Source organism: Caloenas nicobarica, chromosome 2 (genome assembly GCF_036013445.1).
Source record: "Caloenas nicobarica isolate bCalNic1 chromosome 2, bCalNic1.hap1, whole genome shotgun sequence".
Lineage (NCBI taxonomy): Eukaryota > Metazoa > Chordata > Aves > Columbiformes > Columbidae > Caloenas > Caloenas nicobarica.
This window is the reverse complement of record NC_088246.1, coordinates 5,762,309-5,787,633: the sequence shown is the minus strand read 5'-3', so window position 1 is coordinate 5,787,633 and position 25,325 is coordinate 5,762,309. Positions and strand designations below refer to the sequence as shown.

Below are 25,325 nucleotides of genomic sequence, written 5' to 3'. Positions count from 1 at the left end.
TAGGAGATACAGTTAAAGAACGTCCTCTGAAGTCTCCCTCTGTCTATGGGTCTCTACGGAAATGAGGAAGAGAAAATACACCGGTAGCAAAACTTCTAATAATTGGCAGTTTTAAAGCTTTGAAACATGAAAAATCAGCTTAAGGAAGTTCACCAGCAAGAGTTCTGACTGAACACCTGCCACATAAACCATCTCCAGTTTGTAAAGAAAGGTAGAAATTCAGCTGTGACAGCTGTAAGCACCAGCGCAAAGCAAAAAGCTCTGGAAAAAACAGCCACGCCTCCTCCAAACAGAAAGGCCATGTCGTTTTGGTTAATTAATATTAGTTATTCCCCTTCCCGGGAGAGCGGCAGGCGAGCCCACAGCACCGAAGGATCCGCTCACCACAATCCGTGTGGATACACGGCCCCCAAATACCCACGTCCCGCTCCTGTCCCTGGGAACGCAGAACGGGCAGACCCCGAGTCACTTTACAGTGGCCAGACTTGTATCGTTGCCTTGGTTCTAGGAGATCAAGTGTTATCCCGGCATCTTCGGCAGCGAAAGTGCACACCAAACACTTCTCCAGCACGCAAACAGCCTTCATTGTATGTCTTTCTTGCGAGAGAAGTAAAAATCTATCCCTCTGTCCCTGTGTGGCACTGGCAGGTGCGCGGGTCCTCTCCTGCCCCTGGGCTGGGGATTTCTTCCCTGCTGCAAGTGAAAAGATGAACAGTGAAAGATTTGCCGATGCTGCAGAGCGAATCTGATCACAAAGCCTTGACGTGCAGAAAAATGCGCATGTGGCCCTTCTACCCTCAAGTTCAACAAAAGGTGGGGGGAGGCCTGATAGGCACAGCTCTAGGCTTAGACTTAGGAAATGAGGGTTTCTGGTAAGGCGTGAGCTTGTATTTTCTAAAGTATTTTGATATTCACTTGGGTGGTGCTGAGCGTAGAGGTTCTTGTGGGTTGGACTAGATGATCTCGAGAGCTTCCTTCCAACCCTGACCATTCTGTGATTTTCCAGGCCTCAGTAACACTGGGCCAACAGTCCCTCCCAGGAGGATTTTAATTTCACACAGCGTGGCCGTGCAGGGCCCCGGAGCCCGAGCTGAGCTGGAAAGTTGTTCAAAACAGAACTCCTGCCTGATGGAGGAGCTTTTTGGGTTCAAGTTTCATCACTGCCTCAAACGGGTGTCTCACCAAGGGGCTCCTTCACAGAGTTCTTTCTCTGATCTCGGATGCACTCTTAAACAGAAGGGGAATAATCTGGGTCCTTCAGCAGCGTGGCCAGACGTGGAAGGCTCCGCTTCCGCAAAACTTCCCACTTGTGGCCTCAGAAATTAGGTACTGCACCTTGGGATTAAAACCCCAAATTTGGACATGCTTCATTCTTCACTGAACATCATATAACGATTAAATTTGAGGCTCCAGAAAGAATCCGTAGGAGGAGGCAGGGGGATGGATGGGGGAAGACAGAATGCTGAAAACCCCTTAAAATACACAACGGTTGGTTACATCTGTTTCCTTCTTCCCATCCAGCTCCACCACCACCGACCTCACCCAGACCTACAGAGCACTTTCCTTCCATACCCATCTCCTCCAAGAACAGCAGCCCAGCCAGCAGATGCAAGTCTTGACATGTCACAGGATCTACATGTTAATCTGTCCCCATTCTAAAGAGCAGAGACACCCAAAAAAGCAAAGTGCAAGGGCCAGTCCCTGTATTTACTGGTTTTGCTGACTCCAGTTTGGATGCACTCAAGCATGGCAGGAGTTCCACCTCATGAACAGAGAGGAAACTGAGCATCAGCCTTGGCTCCCTTCTGTCCCTCTGCATCTGGGGGTGGTCAGGCCAGTGAGGCCTTCAGAGATACCACATCTCTCCATCTCTCCACTCACAGAACCAAAGAATCATAGAATAGTTTGGGTTGGAGGGGACCTTCCAAGGCCGTCTAGTCCAACCCCCAAATGTCTGGCACTATGTATATCCAGAAGGAAAAAAACCTGAGTAAGAAGAGCGACCTATAAAATAGTAAACAAAACACGCAGGGGTTCATTCTTCAGCCCTAAAGCCAAGCCGGCCTGGCACAGTTTATGTCCATATGGTGTAGAGTGGCTTTGTCAAGACTGTATTTTGTGACAGTCCTGGGCACGTGGTACCCTCAAATTGTGCTTGGAGAAGGTTCTGGAAGGTGCTTGTTGGCAAAAAGAGTGCTGGGGAACACACTAATAGTGTAACTGGATGACGGGAGGTCAGTACTTGGGCTTGTGCCTCAGACCTACTTAGTTTAGTAGGACAGACATGGCTAATTAAGCCTGGCTGCACAGTCCCTGCGCACGGCTGGACCACCCTCTGCTGGGAGGTAACGTGAATTTGCGTTAAAGCAATTTTTCCCCTTTGTACCTGAGAAAGAAGAGCTGAATTCACAGCAACTCGGACACGCAGAGCGGCTGCCTGGAGCCTTCCCACCCCATCCTGGCCTTCCCAGTACTCACGGGCCTCTGGCTGATGTGTCGGCTCCACTCTGGGGCTGTTACCACTGGCTGTGGGTAAGTCTTGCCTAGAATTACTCCTGCCTGGGACAGAGCAGCACTGTTCAGAGCCCAAGGGGTGTGGATATCTGCTCCTTTTATGCCCTGTAGTTCTGGGACCCACAGCCGGACATAATCCCCCTGCAAACAGAACCAACAGGATGCATTCAGTAACAAACTGCAAGTGCTTCCCAGCAAGGGTCTCAACGTGAAAGAAAGGACCTGATTTCCAGGTAAAGAAGCTGATGTACTATAGCATCAGTTACCTCTGCCACATCTTAGTGCCTCCTGTTAAAGCCTCTACTGGGAATTTGTGGCTAAACCGAGAGACACAGATACCAGAGCTGCTCTCCTCGGGTCACTCTGCAAGCAGCGCAGGAGACAGAGGTGGTTTTAGGTACAGTTCACCTGCCCTTTCTTAGGACATAGTGGGATGAAGTCACTCCCAAGAACTCCTTTTTTTCTTTCTAGTGACTACGAAGGAAACAGGTGACTAGTTCAGCTGCCCACCCTCCTCTGTGCTTGGCAAGATGAACCCTCCGCCTCCAAATCTCCCATTAACTCTACGGCTGTGTCCCCTATGAGGACTCAATTCTAATTCCTTGCAAAGTCCTGGCAGCTACACAGCCAAAAGGCAACAGTGCAGCTTGCCGTGAAGCTAAGGAATGGGGTGGAAACAGGTAATCGGGGATGTGAACACTGGCTAAGCACATGGAAAGGGTGATTTATCCGCTCCCACCTCTTAGAGAAAATAGTCAGAGGAGTCACAGGTTTAATGACTCTCCAGGACCCCCTGGAGAGCAGCTCCATCTCTCTTGTCACTTCTGAGTTCTCCGAGGAGCTGCTCTGTGTTCAAGGAAATGGCTGTGTGAGATATTGATGGGATGTGGCTGTTACCCATAAAAAAATGGTGATGAAACACCGAATACACAGAACAACGGGGCGGGTGTATGGAGCACCAGCCTCTTTGGGGACAGCAGCAGCCTCAAACTATCACATAGGCTTTGCTGCAACTACTCATTGTAAGACAGCCAAACAAAGACTTACGTTGCCATCGTAATCCAGGCCTTGTTTAATCATGTTAAATTTTCTGTTGTCCCGTGGGTCGTTGCCAATACCAGCACTGTATAACCAGTTGCCGTAATTGCTACAAACGTCGTAATCCACCTTGAGAACAGAGGAAGGAAACAGTAAGAAGAGCTGGGCTGGCCCTTGCTGAATCTTCTCTCCCCGTCCACCCCATATCTCAAGGGGAGAATTCCTTGCATGGAAGTCAGTCTGGCTATACTGGGGGAGCCAGAGCTCTCTCATGTTGGTTCAGCCATCTGGCTCTGAAGAAGTCTGGGATCAGCTTCCCAAACTACTTGACTTCATGGTCCTTAGGTCAATGAGACAGGCAAAGTCCAACGGAAGTCCCTTTCTCAGTTTCCTTTTTTTTTTTTTAAAAAAAAATATCCTTCTCTTTCTGCCATCATCTGGCAGACTGCATGACAACCAGCCCTGGCTTTTGAGTGCTCATATGCCAAGAAACAGTAGCCCAGTACGTTTTAAATACTAGAGAAAATTCTTCCTGACCGGTTACCCAGAGATGACAGACTAACAAATTTATCTCTGCAGATCCTATTGGGCAGATTGGAGAAAAGTCTAACTCATAAAATAGTTTGCGTTGGAAGGGACCTTCAAAGCTCACCCAGTGCCATCCCTGCCATGAGCAGGGACATCTTCACCAGCTCAGGTTGCTCAGAGCCCCGTCCAGCCTGGCCTGGGATGTCTCCAGGGATGGTTCATCCACCACCTCTCTGGCCAACCTGGGCCAGGGTTTTACCACCCTCAGTGTCGAAATTTCTTCCTCATGTCTGGCCTGAACTCAGACTGCACCGAGCGACCACACAGAATGTTCAAAGATGCAATCAGTACAAATACTGTGGTTGTTTCCCTGCCGTGCTCAACATTCATCAGGCAATAAGCCTCAAATCACAGATTTGGCAGAGAGAGCTGCTTTACTACGGGAAACATTAGAGCTCTCATGACATACTGCACAACATCAAGTTATTCTACATCTAAACAAATACAAAGCTCTCAAAGATGCTCATGTAAAATGGAGCAAGGCTCCTGAAACAGGCACAAATGAGAGCAGAACATGGACTAGTCTGAGCACTCTTCAGCTGGGTGGGGTGGCTTCAATCTGATATCAGAAGCTTTCCAGTTGTAGGACAATCCAAACCCAGCTCCGGAGGGGAGTGGCAGCGATAGCAAACAGGGCGTGCGATCCCTGCGCGTTCCCAGGACGTGTCTGCATTGCGAAAGCGCAGCTGGCAGCTGCAGCAGACCGAGTTTGCAAAGTCACTAAGTCGCTAAGAAGGCTCAGAGGTGCCCCTGGCTCCAGCAGCTGCAGAGAGCTCGTCTTAGTGTCCCTGCCCATCTCTTTTGAGTGACAAACACCTTGTGCCTCACACGCACACACACTCTAGGCTTTTGCTGGAAATATCAGAGATGGAAAGCACATCGCTTCCCAGTTTTAGAGGCGAGACCAGTTTCAGTTCTGTACTGGTTTCTACTATTCTACAGCTGTATCTCCCCCATTATACTGAAGTCTTTTGTGTGTTACCCTGGGGATGCCACCAGGTTAAAGTAACAGAGCTGTCTGGAAATATATCAGTGTGACACAAGCTGAAAGGGACAGAAGGACACAAGGATCAGCCTGTGCCACACCAGCCTACAGTGGCACTCAGCACCTGGGGCTTCCCGAGACGAAAGGGTGACTGCACAGCACCAAATCCTGCTGCCTGCAGGGCTGGTGCCATTCACAGAATTATGGAATAGAACCACAGAATCATTTTGGTTGGAAAAGACCCTCAAGATCATTAAGTCCAACCGTTAATCTAACGCTTGCACTAACCCGTGTGCCTAAGAACCTCATCTACGCATCTTTTGAACACCTCCAGGGATGGTGACAATATGAATAAAGGTAAAGGTGCCCATATGAATATAGCTAAATAACCAGGGAGCGTCTTTCCAGTGTGAGACTTTCCAGGTCTTCTTCACTTGGAGAACAGGACCTGGAATCCTCCATGGTGCTCTGAGTCTGACTTCAAAGCGAACCCAGCTCCTATCTGAGGAAGGCAAGGCTGCCCCCCAAAGCCTCAGTTCCCAGTTCTTAACTCTGAGTACAACACTTGCCTGTACGTGACACCATCTGCCTTCTCTGTGAAATGAAGTCACCTTTGTAACTGCTCTGAAAGCCACAGCTGACAGATGCCATCAAAAGCCAGACACTGCAAAACATTCCAACCTGTCCCAGCGGCTCAGGACAGGAATTTGCAGATGCGTTTGCATGTTTGCGAATGCTGCACATCCTTCTGGAGGGCCGCTGTGTGTCACATACAATACACTACAGGAGCTGGATCATCCACACTGAACTGCAGGCCCTGCTTGGCAAGTCACTGCTACGAAGCTTCGAGCATGCAGGGTATCAGCTGTCTTTAATAACCCACTGAAACTGCAAAAGAAATACACTCAAGGTGAGATTTTCCATCCCAAATTCGAGCCGGGGTATGAAGGATAAGGCCACCACTTTCTCTGTACCTGCAGCCATCCTAGAGAGGATGTACTGGGCACTGGTGAGGCCCTGCCTTGAATCCTGGGGGTCAGTTTTGGGCCCCTCAGGACAAGAAAGCCCTTGAGGTGCTGGAGCGAGTTCAGAGAAGGGAACGGAGCTGGGGAAGGGGCTGGAGCACAAGTGTGATGGGAGCGGCTGAGGGAGCTGGGGGGTTCAGCTAGAGAACAGGAGCTGAGGGGAGACCTTCTGATCTCTGAACTGCTTGAAAGGAGCTTGGAACATGGAGGGGGTTGTGACAGGAGAAGAAGAAACGGCCTCAAGTTGAACCAGGAGAGGTTCAGATTGGATATTAGGAAAAAAAAGCTTCCTGGAAAGGGTTGTCAGGCATTGGAACAGGCTGCCCAGGGCAGTAGTGGAGTCACCATCCCTGGAGATGTTTAAAAGACATATAGACGAGGCTCTTAGGGACATGGTTCAGTGCTAGATTTAGGTTATGGTTGGACTCGATGATCTTGAGGGTCTCTTCCAACCAAAATGATTCTATGATTCTATATAGTTTCCTGCTTATGAAGAGTCTTTTGTATCCAGAGACAAGATCTTTAATGTGAGGCTGATATTAGTCTTTTTCAGCCTGTATGGTTCAGTCCGGTGAAGAACAAATGCAAATTATCACCTCCTCAGCCTCAGTTTCCACCGCTCAGCTTGGTGCTGCTGATGGTCTCTCCATCAGGATCATTGGAGATAATGGGAACCAAGTGAAGAGGCACAGAGCTGATGCCTCTCAGCCAGGACTCCCAGCCTCTTCAGAGCTTCCCGGGAAGGGACTGAGGATGGAGGAGCAACCTAGCTACTGAGCTGCACTCACACGACTGCAGGTTGGCGTATGAGAAAGTAATTGGTGCTCCAGTTGGCAGGGAGGCCCGTGACTCACCAGAACGAAGGTGCCTCCAGCCAGGGTGGAGCTCTCTGGAAGCTGCTCCAGATATTGTCCATACTCGCCTGTTCTTGCCTAGGTGGCTTCCCCATCCACAGCCATCAATGCAGAGATGCTGGGCCAATGCTGGCTTCAGTGGGCAGAACATATTTCTTTTTATGTTTTATTTCTGGGCTGTCCTCCTCTCCAGCCTCCAGGGTGAGCAAACCAGAGCATTGTTATTTTTGATTTATTATTTTGATATTATGTTTGGTTTATTATTTCTATATTATTTTTGATTTATTATTTTGATTTACTGTTATTGATTTGCTATTCATGTTTCAAAGTCTTCTCAAGCATGACAGATCTCTGGCTAAAACCCTAAAACTCCCTTTTCTTACTGAGCTTTGGGAAGTCTATACCATGCAAGCAATATATACATGCAATTACAGCAGCCTGAAAATGACTGATCATCTTCTGTATCCTTCCTGATCAGGCAGAGCCGTCCTGCCTCTCACTCAGGGCAGGGAGCACAAAAAACTCCAGATACACACAGGCCAAAAAGGCCAAAAAGGCCAACAGCATCCTGGCAAGCATCAAGAATAGTGTGGCCAGCAGGCCCAGGGCAGTGACCGTCCCTGTGCTGGGCACTGAGGAGGCCAAACCTCGAATCCTGGGGTCAGTTTTGGGCCCCTCACACCAAGAAAGTCCTTGAGGTGCTGGAGCGAGTTGAGAGAAGGGAATGGAGCTGGGGAAGGGGCTGGAGCACAAGTGTGATGGGAGCGGCTGAGGGACCTGGGGGTTCAACCTGGAGAACAGGAGCTGAGGGGAGACCTCCTGATCTCTGAACTGCCTGAAAGGAGCTTGGAGCATGGAGGGGGTTGGTCTCTTCTCCCAAGTAACAAGTGATAGGACGAGAAGAAATGGCCTCAAGTTGCACCAGGAGAGGTTCAGACTGGATATTAGGAAAAAATTCTTCCCAGAAGGGGTTGTCGGGCATTGGAACAGGCTGCCCAGGGCAGTGGTGGAGTCACCATCCCTGGAGGGGTTTAAAAGATGTGTAGATGAGGCTCTTAGGGACATGGTTTAGTACCAGTGTTAACGGCTGGACTCAATGATCTTGAGGGTCTTTTCCAACCAAAGTGATTCTATGATTCAGTCTTACCAGCAGGTATTCGAACCATTCTGCCCCCATCCTCCAGTCCAGCCCCAGGTCCTTGGTGAGAAAGCTGGCGACGTTCTGCCGCCCTCTGTTCGACATGAAGCCCGTGGCAGCCAGCTCCCGCATGTTGGCATCGACAAAAGGAACGCCTGTTTTGCCCTCTGCGGAGACAAAAGACAGTGCTGGGACATGAGGACATTATTGGACACTCGTAAACCAACTTGTGGTCGTGCACTTACAGCCGTCCAAGCACGTAAGGCAGTGCCAGCGTACAGCGGCAGGGAGAGGTCTCAGTGAGGTTTAACTGACATGGAGCCACTAAGATCCACTGGAAACTAAGTGGGAAATCTTACTGAAAATTAAAATTATGAGAATTTTTGGCAAGAAAAAAAAAAAAAAGAAACAGAAACATCTCAGACTGGAAAAACAAGGTGGATTGTAGGGAATTTTGCAAAGCAAAATAAATACACACACAATAGTGAGATGGACCCAGAACAGAAAGATTCTTGACAAGGGACTAATAGCAGAGACGGATGTGTTGGACAAGGCCCCAAGGGTTAGCACCTGAAAAGTACAGAGCCTTTTCTCTTGTTAAGGAAAATATTTATTGCACCTGTGTGCAAATCGGTGCACGTGGCATTAATGTGAAGACAGATATCCAGGTGTGCATCTCACTGATTCTGATACTTCAGTCTGTTGGTCCCTGCAAGTTTTGAGATACTATGCTTGCTATTCATGTGACAACAAAGGTATAAAAGCTAAACAAAAGCAAGGATAATAAAAGGCTGCGGCATAATGAAAGATGTGATTTATTCTAAGGCTGTTTTAACCTTCTAACCAAAACCAATCAGAAGAATAATTTAGCACTGCTAAGAGGGGCTGGTCAGCCTCTGTGTGACTAAAAAGAAGGGTTGTAAACACGTCCACCTGGGCAGGAAAATCCAACTGCAGCGCATCTGACAAAGCGTGTCCCAGCTGCACACAGCCCGTGATACCCTGTGGGCTGGATCCTGAGTGGTGCTCAGTCTCGGAAGGGAAATCAAGTGTCCTGCACTCACAACGAACCAAGGGGCTGGGTTCTTGTTTGATGGTAAAAGTTTAATCATAGAATCATTTCGGTTGGAAGAAACCCTCAAGATCATCAAGTCCAACCATAACCTAAGTCTAGCACTAAACCATGTCCCTAAGAACCTCATCTAAACGCCTTTTAAACCCCTCCAGGGATGGTGACTCCACCACTGCCCTGGGCAGCCTGTTCCAATGCCTGACAACCCTTCCTGGGAAGAAATGTTTCCTAATATCCAATCTAAACCTCCCCTGGCACAACTTGAGGCCACTTCCTCTTGTCCCAGACAGGGCCTGGTCACGCTGACAGTTCCCCTATGTGAATCGGAGTCAGCATTAGCGCACGTGTTGGCGTGCAGGCACCTGGAAATCAAAAGCATATGTAGCCAAACCTCTGGTTTCTACTGACCCTTCCAACAGTTGAAGAGCTCCAGGTCCTTTTTCCAGGAGACCTCTTTACTTTGAAGCCCTGTTGAGGAAAAAAATGAACCACTAATGAAGACAAATGCCAATGCAGGCAGTTATTAATAAAACAATGACAACCAGAAGCAGCTTGGTTGACACAAGGCATTAGGATGAAGGGGTGTTACAAACAGGCCACGTTCCTTCTGCAAAGGTTTAGAGATGATCCATTCCTCCTTTCAAGAGTTGCAAAGGGGCGTCTCATGCACAAGCCCTAACGGATTTTGATAGTTTTGTTGTGTTTTGTTGTGGTTTTTTTTTGTTTTTGTTTTGTTTTTGGTTTTTTTTTACTTAAAAATAACTCAAGACCTCAAAAGTGACTGGAGATGTGCTCTGTCCCAACCTAATATTTTCTTGTTTAATTTTACTCCAGGACAATGTTTATGCGAAATCCATTTCTGTAGCAGATACTAAATTGAGAATTACCTGGCAGAAGCCCCTGGTAACGCTTTGCTCCTGCACTGGGGTAGGAACAGATGAGGGGGGTGACTTGACGTTTGCAGAGGTTCAGTGGCAATTACAGTCCTGTCTGCAGTGGAATGGAGGCAACGGTGAACTTGGGCAAGCCTGAAACCTGGATTCTCTACAAAGGTGGAACATCTCCGGAAACAGAATCTTCATGCTTACGTGCTGCTGTTTCCCGCTGATGTGTTAATAATACTCCCTAAATCTACTCAGATTTGGGGCAAAAGTCTCAGTGTCTACACAGTGTCCAGCACCGTGGTGTTGAGGCGCTTCTGTGCTAACAGTAAATCCCTAGAAACATCCCAGGGTGGTGACACGAGAACATTTGTACAACACAATGCTGACAGCTGCTTCTCTTACTTTCCCTGTTGTAAGCCTGGACCTTTCCTCTCCAAATATGGGGATCCATACACACCTCTTAATGAGAAAATCCTTCTGCCGTACTTCAGGGCCACAAATCGAAAGTAATCGCGCCACAGCAGTTCAAACAGGACCCTAAACACAAAGCCACGGCCGTATTTCACTGTGGGTCAGATGAATTTATTGAATTAAGATTTTGCTTCCATAGCATCCACCAGAAACACTGTGAGATTTATTCACAACGAACAATTTCATGTACCTTCCCATCATATAAATTCTTGCCCCAAACCTACTTATCTAGACTACAGGGAAAGCAAACTTTGCATGAATCACTACGGAAGCTTTCCTTAACTCAAGAGCAGGAGCAGAGTTTCAGGAAACCTGTTTCTCCTCCGTCCCTACTGGGATGTAATTCTCCAAAGAGCAGGGCGAGGACCTGGTTCAGCTTCACGCTTCCGCAGGAGCAAGGATGTCAGCACATTCCTAAGAGCTTCACAATGATTTAAGCAATAACCTTTGTAAGAGACTTAAAGGCACCTTTCAAAACTGGCTTTACAGTGGTCTAGCTCATGAGATTGCACGCTAGACCCGCAGAAAATAGACAGGTTTATGTAAAAAGAGCTTCTTATAAAATGATGGCATCTCAGCCTCTGAGACCTGCTTTGGCTCCCTAGCATATTGGAAATATTCTGCTCAGCTGACGTTTAGGCTTACAAGATGTTTCTGGAAAATCCCATTACAAAACAGGACACTGTCCAAACGCAAAAACTTTTTGTCATGATACTGAGGTTCAGTCACCACGACCTGTACTTCACTGTACAACTGACTGCAGTGCCTGAGAGTCTGACATCTTCTTTTTCATAATTATTTATCACTTAAAAATGCTCAGATCACCATGGTACCCCAGCTGCAGGCAGGCTGGCTGACTATTATAGCAGATGGAAAAACATGAGTATGTTTATTTCTTGAAATCTTTCCTCTCTTAATTGTCTTTGAAGAAAAAAAACCCAAAAGCATACACTTCAACAGGCAAAAGGCCAATATTTTATCTGTCATTTGAATTGTAACGAAACTGAGTATTTTGGCCAGAATTAATGGCAATGTTCTGCGTGTTTGTCACCAACCACTGTGCTGTTCCATATGTTGCGAGTGTAACAAACCAATCGAAAAACATAGTTCTACAGTTTGCACAGGCTTTCCGGTTTCTTTTCTTTTCCCATCCAGGTCTAGTGTTAGGCCAGGCTCTAACACTGAATCATAGAATAGTTGGGGTTGGAAGGGACCTTCCAAGCTCACCCAGTGCCCCCCCTGCCATGAGCAGGGACATCTGCACCAGCTCAGGTTGCTCAGAGCCCCGTCCAGCCTGGCCTGGGATGTCTCCAGGGATGGGGCACCCACCACCTCTCTGGCCAACCCGGGCCAAGGTTTCACCACCCTCAGTGTCAAAATTTCTTCCTCATGTCCAACCTGATTCTCCCTCCTTTAGTTTAAAACCATCACCCCTTTCCCTGTTGCAACAGGCCCTGCTAAAAAGTCTGTCCCCATCTTTCTTACAGGCCCCTTTTAAGCACTGAAAGGCCACAATAAGGTATCCTCGGGGCTTCTCTTCTCCAGCTGAACACCCCAACTCTCTCAGCCTGTCCTCCCAGCAGAGCTGTTCCAGCCTCGGGTCATTCCTGTGGCTCCTCTGGCCCCTCTCCAGCAGGTCCATGTCTGTCCTCTGCTGAAGAACCAGAGCTGGACCAGCACTGCAGGGGGGTCTCAAACACAAACCTCCATCTCCAAGAGTTCGCTACCAGGCTCTGCTTCACAGTGTCTGGGAAGATCGGAGGGTGTGAGCAAGTTCAAGGCCAGCCCAGCTATGGACTCGCCAACCTCAACTGTCCCCAGACTCCTCCAGGACAACGCGCAGGCAGGGGAGCAGCCAGGGGTGCGGTAAGGAAGAGCAGGGGTGACAAAGTGGGGTGCATTAAGCCCAGTTCCCAGTCCCCTCTTCCCCTTTGCTGGGGTGGTGTGGTCATGGCCAGGCCACCGAGCAACCACGGGGACATTTGCCGGACTGTGGCCAGAGGCTCTTCTGACATCTTGTGACTTGTACAAGTCACTGAGCCTTTTGGGTGAAACCCCGCTCATGTCCTTTGCTTGAGAAAGCCTTTGGCTTTTATTTGTAAATCATTCTTCTTCCTTCTCATCTAGCCCACAATAACAGAGAAGGATGGTGATGATTTACAGAGATCATTTTTAAAAATCATGAACCACAATTTCCCAGCAATAATAATGACAACGAGCATGAATAATCTTTACTTATGAAGTGCCTCAAGCCTCTGGATGTCAAAGACAGACCAATAAATCCATACTGAAAAAGAACTGCAATGCAACCCAAAGGAATCAGACAGCAGGCACAGGAAAAACGAACACTAATTAAGAAGAAAGTTAACAAATCACTCTCTCCTGTGCGCGAGATGCCCTTTTCTTTTACAGAGAAAACAAGCAACGCCGATCGTGCAAGGACATACCAGTACGTGCTCTGATTTGCCGTCCTCTCTTTTTCATACTTCTGGATCTGCTCATAGATGTATCGGGGTGAAATGCAGCCCAGCGCCAGCCTGAAAGCAGAAGAATGACGTTGTGAACGCAGCGTAGGACTGACAGCTCGATGTCTGCGCGGAAGGAGCTGAGGGGAAATTTCACGTTCAGAGTTCTTGCCTGAAAACTTTACTCAGTTTGCAGTTCTGCCACTTACTTCCCAAACGGCTTCCCAAAGTCAAGTTGTATGACTTTTTTGCAATTCTGCAATCTGAGAATCAAAATCCACCCCCGGCTTTAACTTCCCCCTTACAGGAGTCTCCAAAGTACTGAGGTAAATCATTTTATCAAAGTTTGACAAGTTCTGCCTTTGACTTTGATCTGCCAAGACTTTGATCGGTTGGTGACATAGTGCACCAGTGACAAACGAGTGACATCTTTTACATTGTTCTTCCTAGAAGTGTATTTTAAGGCAATTTCCCACTGGGGCTCATGGAAACACTTGATGTTGTGATGAATTTTAGAAAACAGGAAGAAAGGGCCTGAAGAGTCTTCCCTTAATTGTTGACCAGCTCTAACGCTTAGAAATGGCCAGTGTGAGGTGGCTGCAATTTGAACTGTTCTGATTATTTGACAGAATAACTCTTTGGGGCAGGCAGATCAGGACTGTCTGCTCTGGGTAAACAACCAGCTCGGAAAAACTCGAGCAGAGGCCACCACAACAAACTTCTGCAGTGACAAGGCCCTGGGATCCCAAGTGCCACCAGGTGGAGCCAGCCACTGCAACACTGAAGCACAAAGCTGGCTGAAAATAAGAAATCCTGACCTGTAACACCCTGAAAAAATTGTTTCATAATGCAATTATGTCAGGAAAACACTCCAGATGCTCTCAGCGTTAGGCTGAACTGGGTTCTGCTGCTGCAGGTTCAGTCTGGAATTAACTCTGTCCCTTCCAGCAGCAGAGACTGAAACCCTGAATTAGAAGTATCATATTTACCCCCCCAAAAAAGATCCTTTTGCAATAGGAATAATGAGAAGTGTCTCTTCACCCCACAGAAAAATGGGATGGCCATGAGGTGAGGTCACTTGCCCCACAGTATTTAGCAAACCAGGACTTTGAATCCTGTGTTCAGCTTTGGGCCCCTCATCATAAGAGGGACATTGAAATACTAGAGAGAGTGCAGAGGAGGCGACAAAGCTGGTGAGGGGCTGGAGCACAAGTGTGATGGGAGCGGCTGAGGGAGCTGGGGGGTTCAGCCTGGAGAACAGGAGCTGAGGGGAGACCTTCTGATCTCTGAACTGCCTGAAAGGAGCTTGGAGCATGGAGGGGGTTGGTCTCTTCTCCCAAGGAGCAAGTGATAGGACGAGAGGAAATGGCCTCAAGTTGTGCCAGGGGAGGTTTAGATTGGATATTAGAAAAAAATTCTTCCTGGAAAGGGCTGTAAAGCATTGGAACAGGCTGCCCAGGGCAGTGGTGGAGTCACCATACCTGGAGGGGTTTAAAAGGTGTTTAGACGAGGTTCTCAGGGACATGGTTTAGTGCTAAAGTTAGGTTAGGTTATGGTTGGACTTGATCCTGAGGGTCTCTTCCAACTGAAATGATTCTATGATTCTAGGACTGGCTGGAGTTCTGCCACAGCCCTATGGACACTCTGAAGCTGCGCTCCTTCCCTGGCCGCTCTCACCCCCCCAGATCCATGAAACAGCACAAAACCAAAGCTGTGTGTCTGTCCAGTGCCCTGTCCACATCGCTGCTCCCAGCACACTGGCACAGTGTTGCTAAACTTCAGCAATTCTAATTACAGGAATGTTCCCAGGGAGCCACTGCCTGGAAACACAATAAAGAGCAGCTCTGAGGCTGCTCTACCCCAACAGAAAGGGCGAGGGAATCACGCCTGGGTCCCTCCCCACGCCCCATGAGCGCTCAGCAGACACGTAACATCGGTTTGGGATGCGAGCAGAGAAGGAGCTTCCAGTCTCACAACAAAAATCTTTACCATGGTGCAAATTTAGTTGAGTAATCCATTCCCACCAGTCCGTTCCGAGTCTCCTTGTAAGATGCCACCAGGTTCTGTGCGAGTGAAAGAACAAAAGGTTTTAATACTTTACGTGCAACCCACTAAATACATTTTTGTTGGTGCTGGAGCCAGGGCAATCTGGCAGGGCTGAGCTCCCTCTCACGGCTGCCTGCGAGGATGACAGAGCTGCCCAATTACTGCCCCCGATGCACAGGAATTAATCGGGCCAGCAGTTTTCATTCAGAGCTCTGGGGTGCGTGTCACAAGCTCCCCGCTTCGGCCCGGAGCACGTTTCTCTCTACGAGTGCTATGAACCCACTGTGCTGCTCCCTCCCCGCACCCACCCAACTCTGGATCAATAATAACATTATACAATCAGCAGTGGCCGGTTCCCTTGTCCAAGTGCCTGTTTGGGTTTAAGAACCACAATTTCTGAGAGCACCCAACACCCATCTGCAGGAATCCTGATCTCTCTTATTTCTGGGTTACCCACAACTACAGCAGGGTGCAGATCTTCCCTTTGCTGAGCTCCATTTGCAATGCAGGGGACATAAGGAAGCCTGATCTCTCTTTAATCCCCTTCGCTGTGCAGGTTACAACTACTAAAGAGCTGTTCTAGCTCACCAGGAAGGACAATATTTGCATAATGAACCAGAAGGAACAGGTTTTCCAGCACTACTTGTATTAATGCCTAACCAAGAGTAGAAGCTATGCATGCTTGCACTGGTTTTGGCTGGGATAGAGTTAATTTTCTTTACAGTAGCTTGTATGGGGCTCTATTTTAGATTCGTGATGAAAACAGAATTGATAACACAGGGATTAGTTATTGCTGAGCAGACCTTACACAGCATCGAGGCCTTTTCTGCTCCTCAGGTTGTCCCACCAGTGAGTAGCCTGGGGGTGCACAAAAATTTGGGAGGAGACACAGCTGAACCCAACTGACCAAAGGGATCTCTCACACCATATGACATCACGCTCAGCAATAAAAGCTGGGGAAGAAGGAGGAAGGGAGGATGTCCACCTATTAAGCTTTTGCTTCACCTATTAAACTGACCTTATCTCAACACACAAGCTTATCTCACTTCTACGCTTCTCTCCCCCATCCCACTGGTGGGGAGTGAGGGAGCGGCTGCGTGGGGTTGAGCTGCTGCCTGGGGTTAAACCAACAGCAAGGGAACGCAGGAACTTCTGTAGCACATGGAAAGAATTCCCTGGGGGCTGCCCCAGCGAGCGCACTGGGCACAGGACACTTCTTATCCCATCTCAGCTGGGGAGACGCTACCCCCTTTCCCCACAAAGCCGCGTACGGTCTGATGCTGTTGGAAATCAGCACACGGGTCTTCGTCTAAATTCATGCAAGGCAAATTTAAGGCAGTTTCTCAAACTAGACCAGGAAAAAGCTCAAAAATGGTCAGGATGCACAAAGTGCAGGCGGCAGCAGCTTCACTCCACCGAAACAAGGGAGAAAGAAGCAGCTGTAATTACGGCTGCAAGTTTTAAAACCAGACGACTAGGAACCTCCTACTATTTTTTACTTCGGGCAGCAGCATGGGTTGGTTGTTCCTCACCCCAATTGCAATTGCAGCCCTTCAGGCCACTTTTCCCTCCTCCAAAACGGAGGAACTATATTGCTGATGACATAAGACAGGAGAGTAGCAAGGGCAAAACAAGGTGAAGGAGCTAAAATTTTGTCCCAGTTCCCACAGGCTGATGGAAAAAAAAGAAGACCTAAGAGGGATGGCCACTAAACTAGGTTGCTAAGTATTTGGCTTACATTCCCACTTCCTAGATGACTTATTTTTGGTTTAGTTTGTCTCTCCGAAAAACAGAAATAATGCTAATTCCCTCCTTTGTAAAGTGTTGTACAGGAGCTAAAGAAATATTATTAGGCAGTGAAATTGCAGCCTCACCCGCTTGCAGAGCCATATGTACAAGGGGGAGGACGCAGACAAGGAAATGTAAGAGTTACCGTGTCCCAAAAATAATATTGCAGTCTCATTAAAGCCTGAGTCTCTCCTCCACTGCAGGGGAAGGCTGTTCGTGGATCATTCACGGGATCTGCAACAGAAAACACCATTGCCTTGTTACCCCCTTGGAAACCACCTCAAAGGTAGAATCATAGAATCATTTTCATTGGAAGAGATGCTCAAGATCATCAAGTCCAATCATTAACCTAACTCTGGCATTAGCCATGTCCCTAAGAACCTCATCTACGCGGCTTTTAAACCCCTCCAGGGATGGTGACTCCACCACTGCCCTGGGCAGCCTGTTCCAATGCCCAACAACCCTTTCCAGGAAGAAATTTTTCCTAATATCCAGTCTGAACCTCCCCTGGTGCAACTTGAGACCATTTCCTCTCATCCTATCACTTGTTCCTTGAGAGAAGAGACCAACCCCCTCCATGCTCCAAGCTCCTTTCAGGCAGTTCAGAGATCAGAAGGTCTCCCCTCAGCTCCTGTTCTCCAGGCTGAACCCCCAGCTCCCTCAGCCGCTCCCATCACACTTGTCTCCAGCCCCTTCCCCAGCTCCGTTCCCTTCTCTCAACTCGCTCCAGCACCTCAAGGCCTTTCTTGTCGTGAGGGACCCAAAACTGACCCCAGGATTCGAGGTTTGGCCTCCCCAGTCCCCTGGTCCTGCTGGCCGCACTACTCCTGATACAAGCCAGGATGCTGGTGGCCTTCTTGGCCACTTGGGCACACGCTGGCTTGTGTTCAGCCACTGTCAACCAACACCCTCAGGTCCTTTTCTGCCAGGCAGCTTTCCAGCCACAAGTAGGGAGCTTAAAAACTGGAGATGTTCAGCAGTAGGGATGTCTGCTTCAGGGACATAAAACACTGTGCTCTTGTCTTCCTTTAAAACAAGGGCCACATCAACATATTAAAAATTACTGACTAAGAGGATGTTTTCTACAAGCTGCAGGGGAGTCTCTCCACACAGGAAAATTTACCTTCATTCACTGTAAAAGTGAACAGAGGTGTTTTTTACAGTTTGAAGGGCAACCACTGCCTTTGGGAGGCCTCCATGTTTTGAGTCTCGGTAAGACATCTCCAAGTAGGATTTCATGGGAGCAACTGCCAAATTAAGTTTCCTTACCCTTCTGTCCCAAATCCTCCATCGTAGGGACGCACCCTTCTTCTACCCCTGGAGCCAGAGGCTTTAGCTGATCTGCCATCTGCAGGGTTGGCCGGACTTTCGCCTCTGTTTCCACCGCTTTTCGGAAATGGGTGTAGACATCGGGCAACCTGTGGAGACAACAGCAAAGTCATATCTCCGTCGGATGGCTACCTTGGCCCCTCCACACAGCACCACAAGGCTTTTCTGGATGAAGGGTTGGCTTTTTAGGCTGTGCTCTATTTGTATTTGTGATACACCTTTGTACCTGGTGTTTGTGATGCATGTTTGTACATCACCTGGCACAAAAAAGGTATTTGCCCCTGAGGCTAGAAGCAATAGGAAGTTCAGTCCTTCACCCAAATTCCTTCTGCTTCTGATGCAAATGGTGCCTTTTCAATTTAAGGTGTGTCCTGATGGAGCAATCATGAGGATCAGATTTACCTCCCCTACCTTCTGATTACCCACAAGGCTGACCTCAGTGTAGAGATTTGCAACCTCCTGCTGCCTTTTCAGTCAGTGGAGAGAAACTGGAACGGAGAAATAAACTTAACAGCAGAGTCAATTATACTGTTAAGCAGCATTCTTTATTGACAGTGCTGGGGAGCTCTGGGAATCATTCTCCATAAGTGCTCCAACGACTGGATGCTCTCGCGTTGCTTATATTCACATAATTATTACATATGCATTACAGTTTTTGAAAATTTTGACATACATCTATACTAAGAAATAATTGATTATGTTAGTTATAATTACTTAGTTTCCTACTTACAATACATCTATTAATTATTAGTTAAATATAAGCTAAGCACTCTGCTTCTAAACAATGTATTACTCGATCTTCTGTCTCCCTCTTGTCATGCAGAAGGATCTAAAACTTGAAAAATATCCCCTTGTTTTGCAGGTGGTCAGAAAGCACTTATCATGTCAATTGGTTAATGATGGGTACGTCTTTTGTAACTTACTCACAGTATACATGAATTTAGCAGCTTCTCTTCAGTACAAGGGCAAAGAGAAACCAGTCCCTCAATAAATGGTCTAACAAACTCCTTGGCTTTGTGCATATTGGAGCATAAATCCTACTAGTGCAGAGGTATGAATGTGCCCTTTCCGCTTGATGTGTATGAGCACAACAGCGCTGTTCCAAAAATGCAGATGGACTAACGGTGGACTAACTGCGCTGTGGGACAGGACGACAGTTCATTGGAGTGAGGAACAAATGGGACAGCGGAGGAGTGAGTCACACCACAGAACAACCCACCTGGCGATAGGCCTGAAGGGAAGGTCGTCCCGATGATACAACGTGGATCCCCAGAACGTCTGGATCTTCACCCCGTGCTGACTACACACCTGGCACAGCCCCTGCTCCACATCCAGCTCCTCCTGCGTGGCCTGGAAAGAGTGAAATGCAGCGAGGCCACAGCTGCACAGCCTTGGCTCCCACATGCACACAGACCCGCTCTCACCTTCCTCCCTCATCTCCACTTTTAGCTTCATCCCGTTAGGGAGAGGTGCACACAGACAATCTCTGATTATTTCCCTCTGCCAAACCCAACAACTGTTTTCACTCTCCATTCGTAGTGCAAATGCCAGAATAAGGGGCTCCCTGATGGAGGACGTTGCAGATCTTTTAAGTTTGCACAGACTGGAAAAGTGACTGGACAAATAGGTGTGAAAGAAATCCACTGAGGATTATTGAATATCAGGATAGCATTCCTGTTTCAGTAAGTCCTTGAGCCACAACTTCTTGGAGGCTGGGAAAACATTCAATGGAAGCTTCTTTACAGATTTGTCCTGCTCCTGTGGCCTCTCTGGTCACTGTCAGGAAAAAGGCTGTGGAGTTAGAAGAGGCCTTTTCTCTGATGCTCTGTGGTTGTTCTTAGTGCTACATGGAGTCAGGCACTATAGGATGTGTAGGTTGTCAAGTTACAAGTCCTGACAGCAGGAATACCTGCAGTGCAGGTCACAGAGCGATTCACACATTAGGCAGCTGCGAGGCCCAGACTCTGCTCATATGTATCTACGTACGTGTGTGTGCACACAAAACCTCCGGTGGTTTGGATCCAGAGCCCTCCAGTGAATCCAGCAAGCTCTGGATCAAACCATTTAGCTCAGTGAAGACAGGTCAGAGACACGTCAATGTCATTGTCAGGTCAGGACCAGACTCATGTTTCGTTCTTCAACAAACCGGGGGGCAACTGCCTAAATATGAGCGCTGTCAACTCACTGGGGGGTTTTTCTACACTCAGTACAATATGTCCTCTGGCAGATACCTCCCCGTGCAAGGAAGGCGCCAGGAAAAGGCAGCTCGATGTAAAACAGGAGGAGAAACGGACTCAGCTGACCTAAAATGCCAGTTGCTGGAAAATCCTCTTCCTCAAGACACAGCACTTGTGAGTGATCAGTCACAGATCGCTGCTGTCATCCAGCAAGGACTCCTGCCCAGACACCCTCCCCATCCCAGGAGCTAGCTGGTTCCCCAAGGTTCACAACACCACAGACAAGAAAGGCTCTGAATGTACAGGATCTGCATCACAATTTCATTGTGGAAGGAACCTCCACAACGTAATTTTATCTCTTAACAATGTTGCTCAAATTCCCCTTACCTCTTCATGGAAAGCCACAGCACTGACAGAGCCCAACTGAGTAATCAGATCACGGACCACATCTTCTGGCTTCCCCTTCCTCACAACCAGGGTGCTGCAAACACAAAATATTGGCCTGAATTAGGTTTGATATTATTGTTATTTATGTGTGCAGGAGGCCGTAGTCCTGACCCAGGCACCCGTGTTCTTTACGGGGCACGGAACACGTGTTGAAGCAGACAGACAGGATTTGACTAGCCTACATTTTTTAGGACCCACTGAACACAGTTTGTAAGCCTCTGGGGCTGAGTTTGTGTCAAATACATTTCTAACACCCCAGATACCTTAAAAAGGATGACTGGGCAGAAAGCCAGACTGTTACCTTAAAGTTCATCCTTACACAATGAGGCTGAGATTCCAGAAGAGATTCCTCTCTCAATCCCTGTCACAGGTAGTGGTGGCCTGTGGGCAGAGCCCTCTCCACTTTCATGTGGGAGTATTCTGAGGAATTCTTTCCGCTGAATATTCTGCGTTCATAACAGAGTCAACAAAACTTCCCTTCCCACCCTGCAGCCTCACCAGCTGCCCAGCTGTGTACCCAGGGCACCAGACCAAGAGAAGCTGCGGTGAGAAAGTCGGTCAGGTGGGTGCTGAGTTCTGTGAGGAGCCTCGTATGTGATTCTGTCCCTTTCCCTGTCTCACATCCTCTCTCCCCCCTACACACGCATTACTGCATTATCTAACAGAGGCCTGTGCTGGATAAAAATTTCTTGAAGGGGTAATACAGTGTTTGTGCCAGAAGAATTTAAAGCATAACTGAAAAGTTTCTTCAAAGATGGGCTGGGTTTGAAGAAGGCAGGAGCAAGGGGTGCTGCTGAAGGAGCTGTTCCCCTTGCATCCCACAGGAAAACAGAGACCGAGCCACCCACAGGGAACACCACGGGTTGGACGTGGAGATTTCTGTCTACCACCGCACAAAGATACTTCGTGGTTGTGGAAATGGAGCCCAGGTCTTAGCGTGGCTCTTCACAGCCACAGATCTCTCACTGCAGAAGACCAGTCTCTTACCAGCCACTGACGACAGCACAGCAGCACCCGAGCACCTCTGAATCTGCTCACCGCGGGGTGAGGGTGCAGACACCCACGGATCGGTTCTTTCAGGCTCCTGTAACACCCACCACCAGCACAGTCCATGCTGCGCTGCAAACCCAGAGCCGTTCCTCTGGCTTCTACCACTGTTACGCTGCCCTGGGAGAAGACAGGCTGGCTGACACATCTTCTAAGCAAAGCCAAATGTTATCTGGTGATGGGAGTCTTCAGCTCATAGACCTTCAGGCCCTGGTCATGGTTTCTAAAGGCATCATGAAGAAGGAAGCCCTGAAGACCCTGTTCCCCATTGTGTAGCCTACCAAAGAGACTGGGTTTATTGGGACAGGGCATGAGCAAAGTTAATTCTCCAGTTTCACGAGCCAGGATGCATGTTGCTCATTGTATCTACCAGAAGGGCTGTGGCTCTCCGAAATCATCAGGGTATCTGGCACGACTTGACTCACAGGACAGACACATGTTAAGAAAATGAGAAAATGAAAATACGCGTGTTATTTCCACGGTGCTTTCTCAACTACCTTCCTTTTTTCTTGAGCGTTTCCCTCAGGTCCTTCACGCTTTCCAGCAAAAACCTGAGCCGGTGGGGCCCTGTCTTGGGGAAGCCGTAGCAGTGGGTGCACAGATGGTGCCGCGGGTCGAAGCAGTAGAGGGGGACAACGAAATCCGCGCTGCCCTGAGCCCAGTGGAGCACCTGGGGAACAGACAAGGGCTCTGGGGGGGCGGGAGGCAGCGCCCACCTCTCCCCAGCCCACCCAACAGCGGGGTGATTCCTAAAGAAAACACCCGGGGGGCCGCCGGCCGGGCCCTACCTGGTTATCGTGGGCGCGCAGGTCGCAGCGCAGCAGGCAGATGGCGGTCCCCGACATGGTGGCGGCCCTCACCTGCAACCCTGCCCGGCCCCGTCCTCCCTCACCCGGCCCCCGCAGCCCCAGCCCGCCCCGTTCCCGCCTCCCCGCCCCGGTTCCCCTCAGCCCGCCCGGCCGGGGAGGAGCCGTCCCGCCTGCGGCCGCCGCCTGCGCTTCCCTGCGGCCCGAGGGGAACTGTGGCCCGGGGGGCCCCCCCAGGCCCCGCAGCCGGGATCAGCCCCGGTTGGACCCCACGGGATCACAGAACCACAGGCTGCTTGCGGTGGGAAGGGACCTCTGGAGATCATCCAGTCCAACCCACCTGCTAACGCAGGGTCACCAGAGCAGATCACACAGGAATGTGTCCGGGTGGGTTTGAATGTCTCCAGAGAAGGAGACTCCACAGCCTCTCTGGGCAGCCTGTTCCAGGGCTCTGGCACCTCAAAGGAAAGAAGTTTCTCCTCATATTCAGATGGAACCTCCTGTGCTTCAGTCTGTGCCCGTTGCCCCTCATCCTGTCATTGGGCACCACTGAGAAGACTCTGGTCCATCCTCTTGACACCCACTGTAGTAAAAGTTAGAGCAACCTAGTGATTCCTGTTGCTAGTTAAATGAGATGGCAGGTGGCTCATGTTATTGATAAGGATATTCTGAGTCTATTTTGAGGAAACCAGATGTACCGAAACACAGGAACAGGAACAGATAAATCGTGGACTGAAGGACAAGAAGATGACCAAATGGGGGAGATAATAAAAACGTCAGCCAAAGCCAGAAGGACAGTGATTTTTTTTCTACAAGGACCCCCGAGTTCAGATAAAGGACAAACTGAGGAAGATGAGAGCCTTCATCCTGACGACCACCAGATGGGGAGAGAAGACCCTAACACCAAGACAGAGCACGCGTATCTATTAGTATGAATATGTATTAGTAGGTGGGATAATTCCCAAAAATAGAGAATTGTAATAACAAAGCGGGGGTATATAACGACCACTAAAAACTTTGTCAGGTGTGCGTGTAGGTGGAACGCAGATTACCCGCGCACCCAGCGCTGCTTTGCTTATCTCTGCTACAATAAACTTCTCTTGAGCATAGACTCTGTCTGTGTCGAGTAAGTTTATCTATCACACCCACCCTCAGCATAAATCAGGTCCCCTCTCAGCTTCTCTTCTCCAGGCTGAACAGCCCCAGCTCCCTCCGTCTCTCCTCATCGGAAAGATGCTCAAGGTGGTGTGAGGTGGCACCTTTCCATGGCGGCCTCTCACCAGAGCCCACTTAACTGCTGAATTTGTGATTCTTTTTTTTTCTCCTTTTTTTTTTTTTTTCCACGTCAATAATCTATTCCACATAACAGCACCTCACACAGAAGCACAGCCCCATTTCTGTGGGGCGCAGCCATGGTGAAACTCCTGCAGGGAGCACCGCATGCCTGGCTCTGACTGTTAATATTGGTTATTAATACTGATTATTATTCACCCTGTAAGTGCCGAGGCTGCGATATAGCAGCATCCTTGCCAGGTTTGCGGAGAGTTCGCTCACCTGTTGACTAAGAAAGTATGAGCTATAGATTGGCAATAATCGATGTATTTGATCTCCGGCGCTGACAGGGGCGGCCGAAGCAAAAAGGCCTTGTCCTATAGTTTCTGTAAGTCAACGTTGGACGCCAGTGATCACACATCCCTTACTGAATTGTTCCTCAGGGTCCTTTTTCTTCATTTTACAGCTCTCATAATAAGAAGAAATGCCAAAAAAACCCCAACCCACAAACAAACAAAAAAACACAAACAAAACCACACAAACAGAAATAAAAATAATAATTAAAAAACCCCAAATAAACAAGCAAACAAACCCTGCTTGGCTCCCTGGCAGGGGTCTCCAGGCACATTGTGTAACTCCACTGGTTCTCCTGGGCTGGGAGAGGATGGGGAAGAGGACACAGCAAAGAGCCGGTGATGACTGAGGATCCAGGTTTACAGAAAGGAATCGCTGCAGCTCATCAAAATACCTGAATTGCTGAAGTGGAGCTTTTGGTGGAGCCACACGGACTCTGAGATGCTCACCAGGGATTAAACGCGATACCCTAACCCCAGTGGGTCCCAGGGAGTCCTGGCTTTATTTCCATCCCCTCCAGGTTCACGGGTCCTCCGCATGTAATCTGCACTGCCCGTCCGTCCGTGGGAAGCGATGCTGATTCCCCGGGTGATCCGCATGACACATCGTCTCCTGATTCCCTTTTCTGTGCAACGAGGGCTCCTTCTCCCGGCTCAGCAGGCTGCAGCTCGCTTGAAGAACCAGTGACTCATCTCAGAGGGCTCGTGTTTGGTGGGACAAAAGCGCAGCCAAAACTTTGGCTCCTGCCCAAGGAAAACACTGTTGTTGGCTTGCAACGCATATGCCATAGGAAACAAAACAAAACAAAACAAAAAACCGCAAAAGACAAACCTTTCTTTATCATATTAGAAACGGACGGATTTTACAAATCCAGTTTATAAATCTTCCCTGTTTGCCTTTGCCTTCATTTGGCCAAGGACAAACAGTGCAGTTGGCTTCGTTTTTGTTTGCAGTCAGGTTTCCCCCCGCAATTGTCCTGGTCGACGTGAAGCTGGGCCAAGTCTGGCAATAATGACATCCTCTTG

General features: G+C 48.8%; 1 protein-coding gene across 1 annotated transcript; it reads right to left on the bottom strand.

The window, feature by feature from the left end:
- Positions 1–582: 582 nt before the first annotated feature.
- Positions 583–24,899, bottom strand: LOC135986125 (cryptochrome DASH-like). Its single transcript, XM_065629942.1, has 15 exons — positions 24,787–24,899; positions 24,539–24,611; positions 22,366–22,538; positions 20,762–20,855; positions 19,417–19,547; positions 18,138–18,286; positions 17,014–17,102; positions 15,024–15,097; positions 13,017–13,106; positions 10,556–10,635; positions 9,623–9,682; positions 8,152–8,309; positions 3,562–3,681; positions 2,479–2,655; positions 583–693 (listed from the first exon to the last, which is right to left on the bottom strand). Exons 1-15 carry the CDS (start codon positions 24,897–24,899, stop codon positions 583–585), a joined length of 1,692 nt encoding a protein of 563 aa, XP_065486014.1.
- Between the last annotated feature and the right edge of the window lie 426 nt (positions 24,900–25,325).

Coding starts and splice junctions, on each gene's coding strand:
- LOC135986125 (XM_065629942.1), bottom strand. CDS start 24,899: ATGCGGATCACCCGGGGAATCAGCATCGCTTCCCACGGACGGACGGGC. Junction 24,612..24,786: donor AATAAAGCCAGGACTCCCTG/GGACCCACTGGG, acceptor TCCTCTTCCCCA/TCCTCTCCCAGCCCAGGAGA. Junction 694..2,478: donor GACACATCAGCCAGAGGCCC/GTGAGTACTGGG, acceptor TTTCACTTGCAG/CAGGGAAGAAATCCCCAGCC.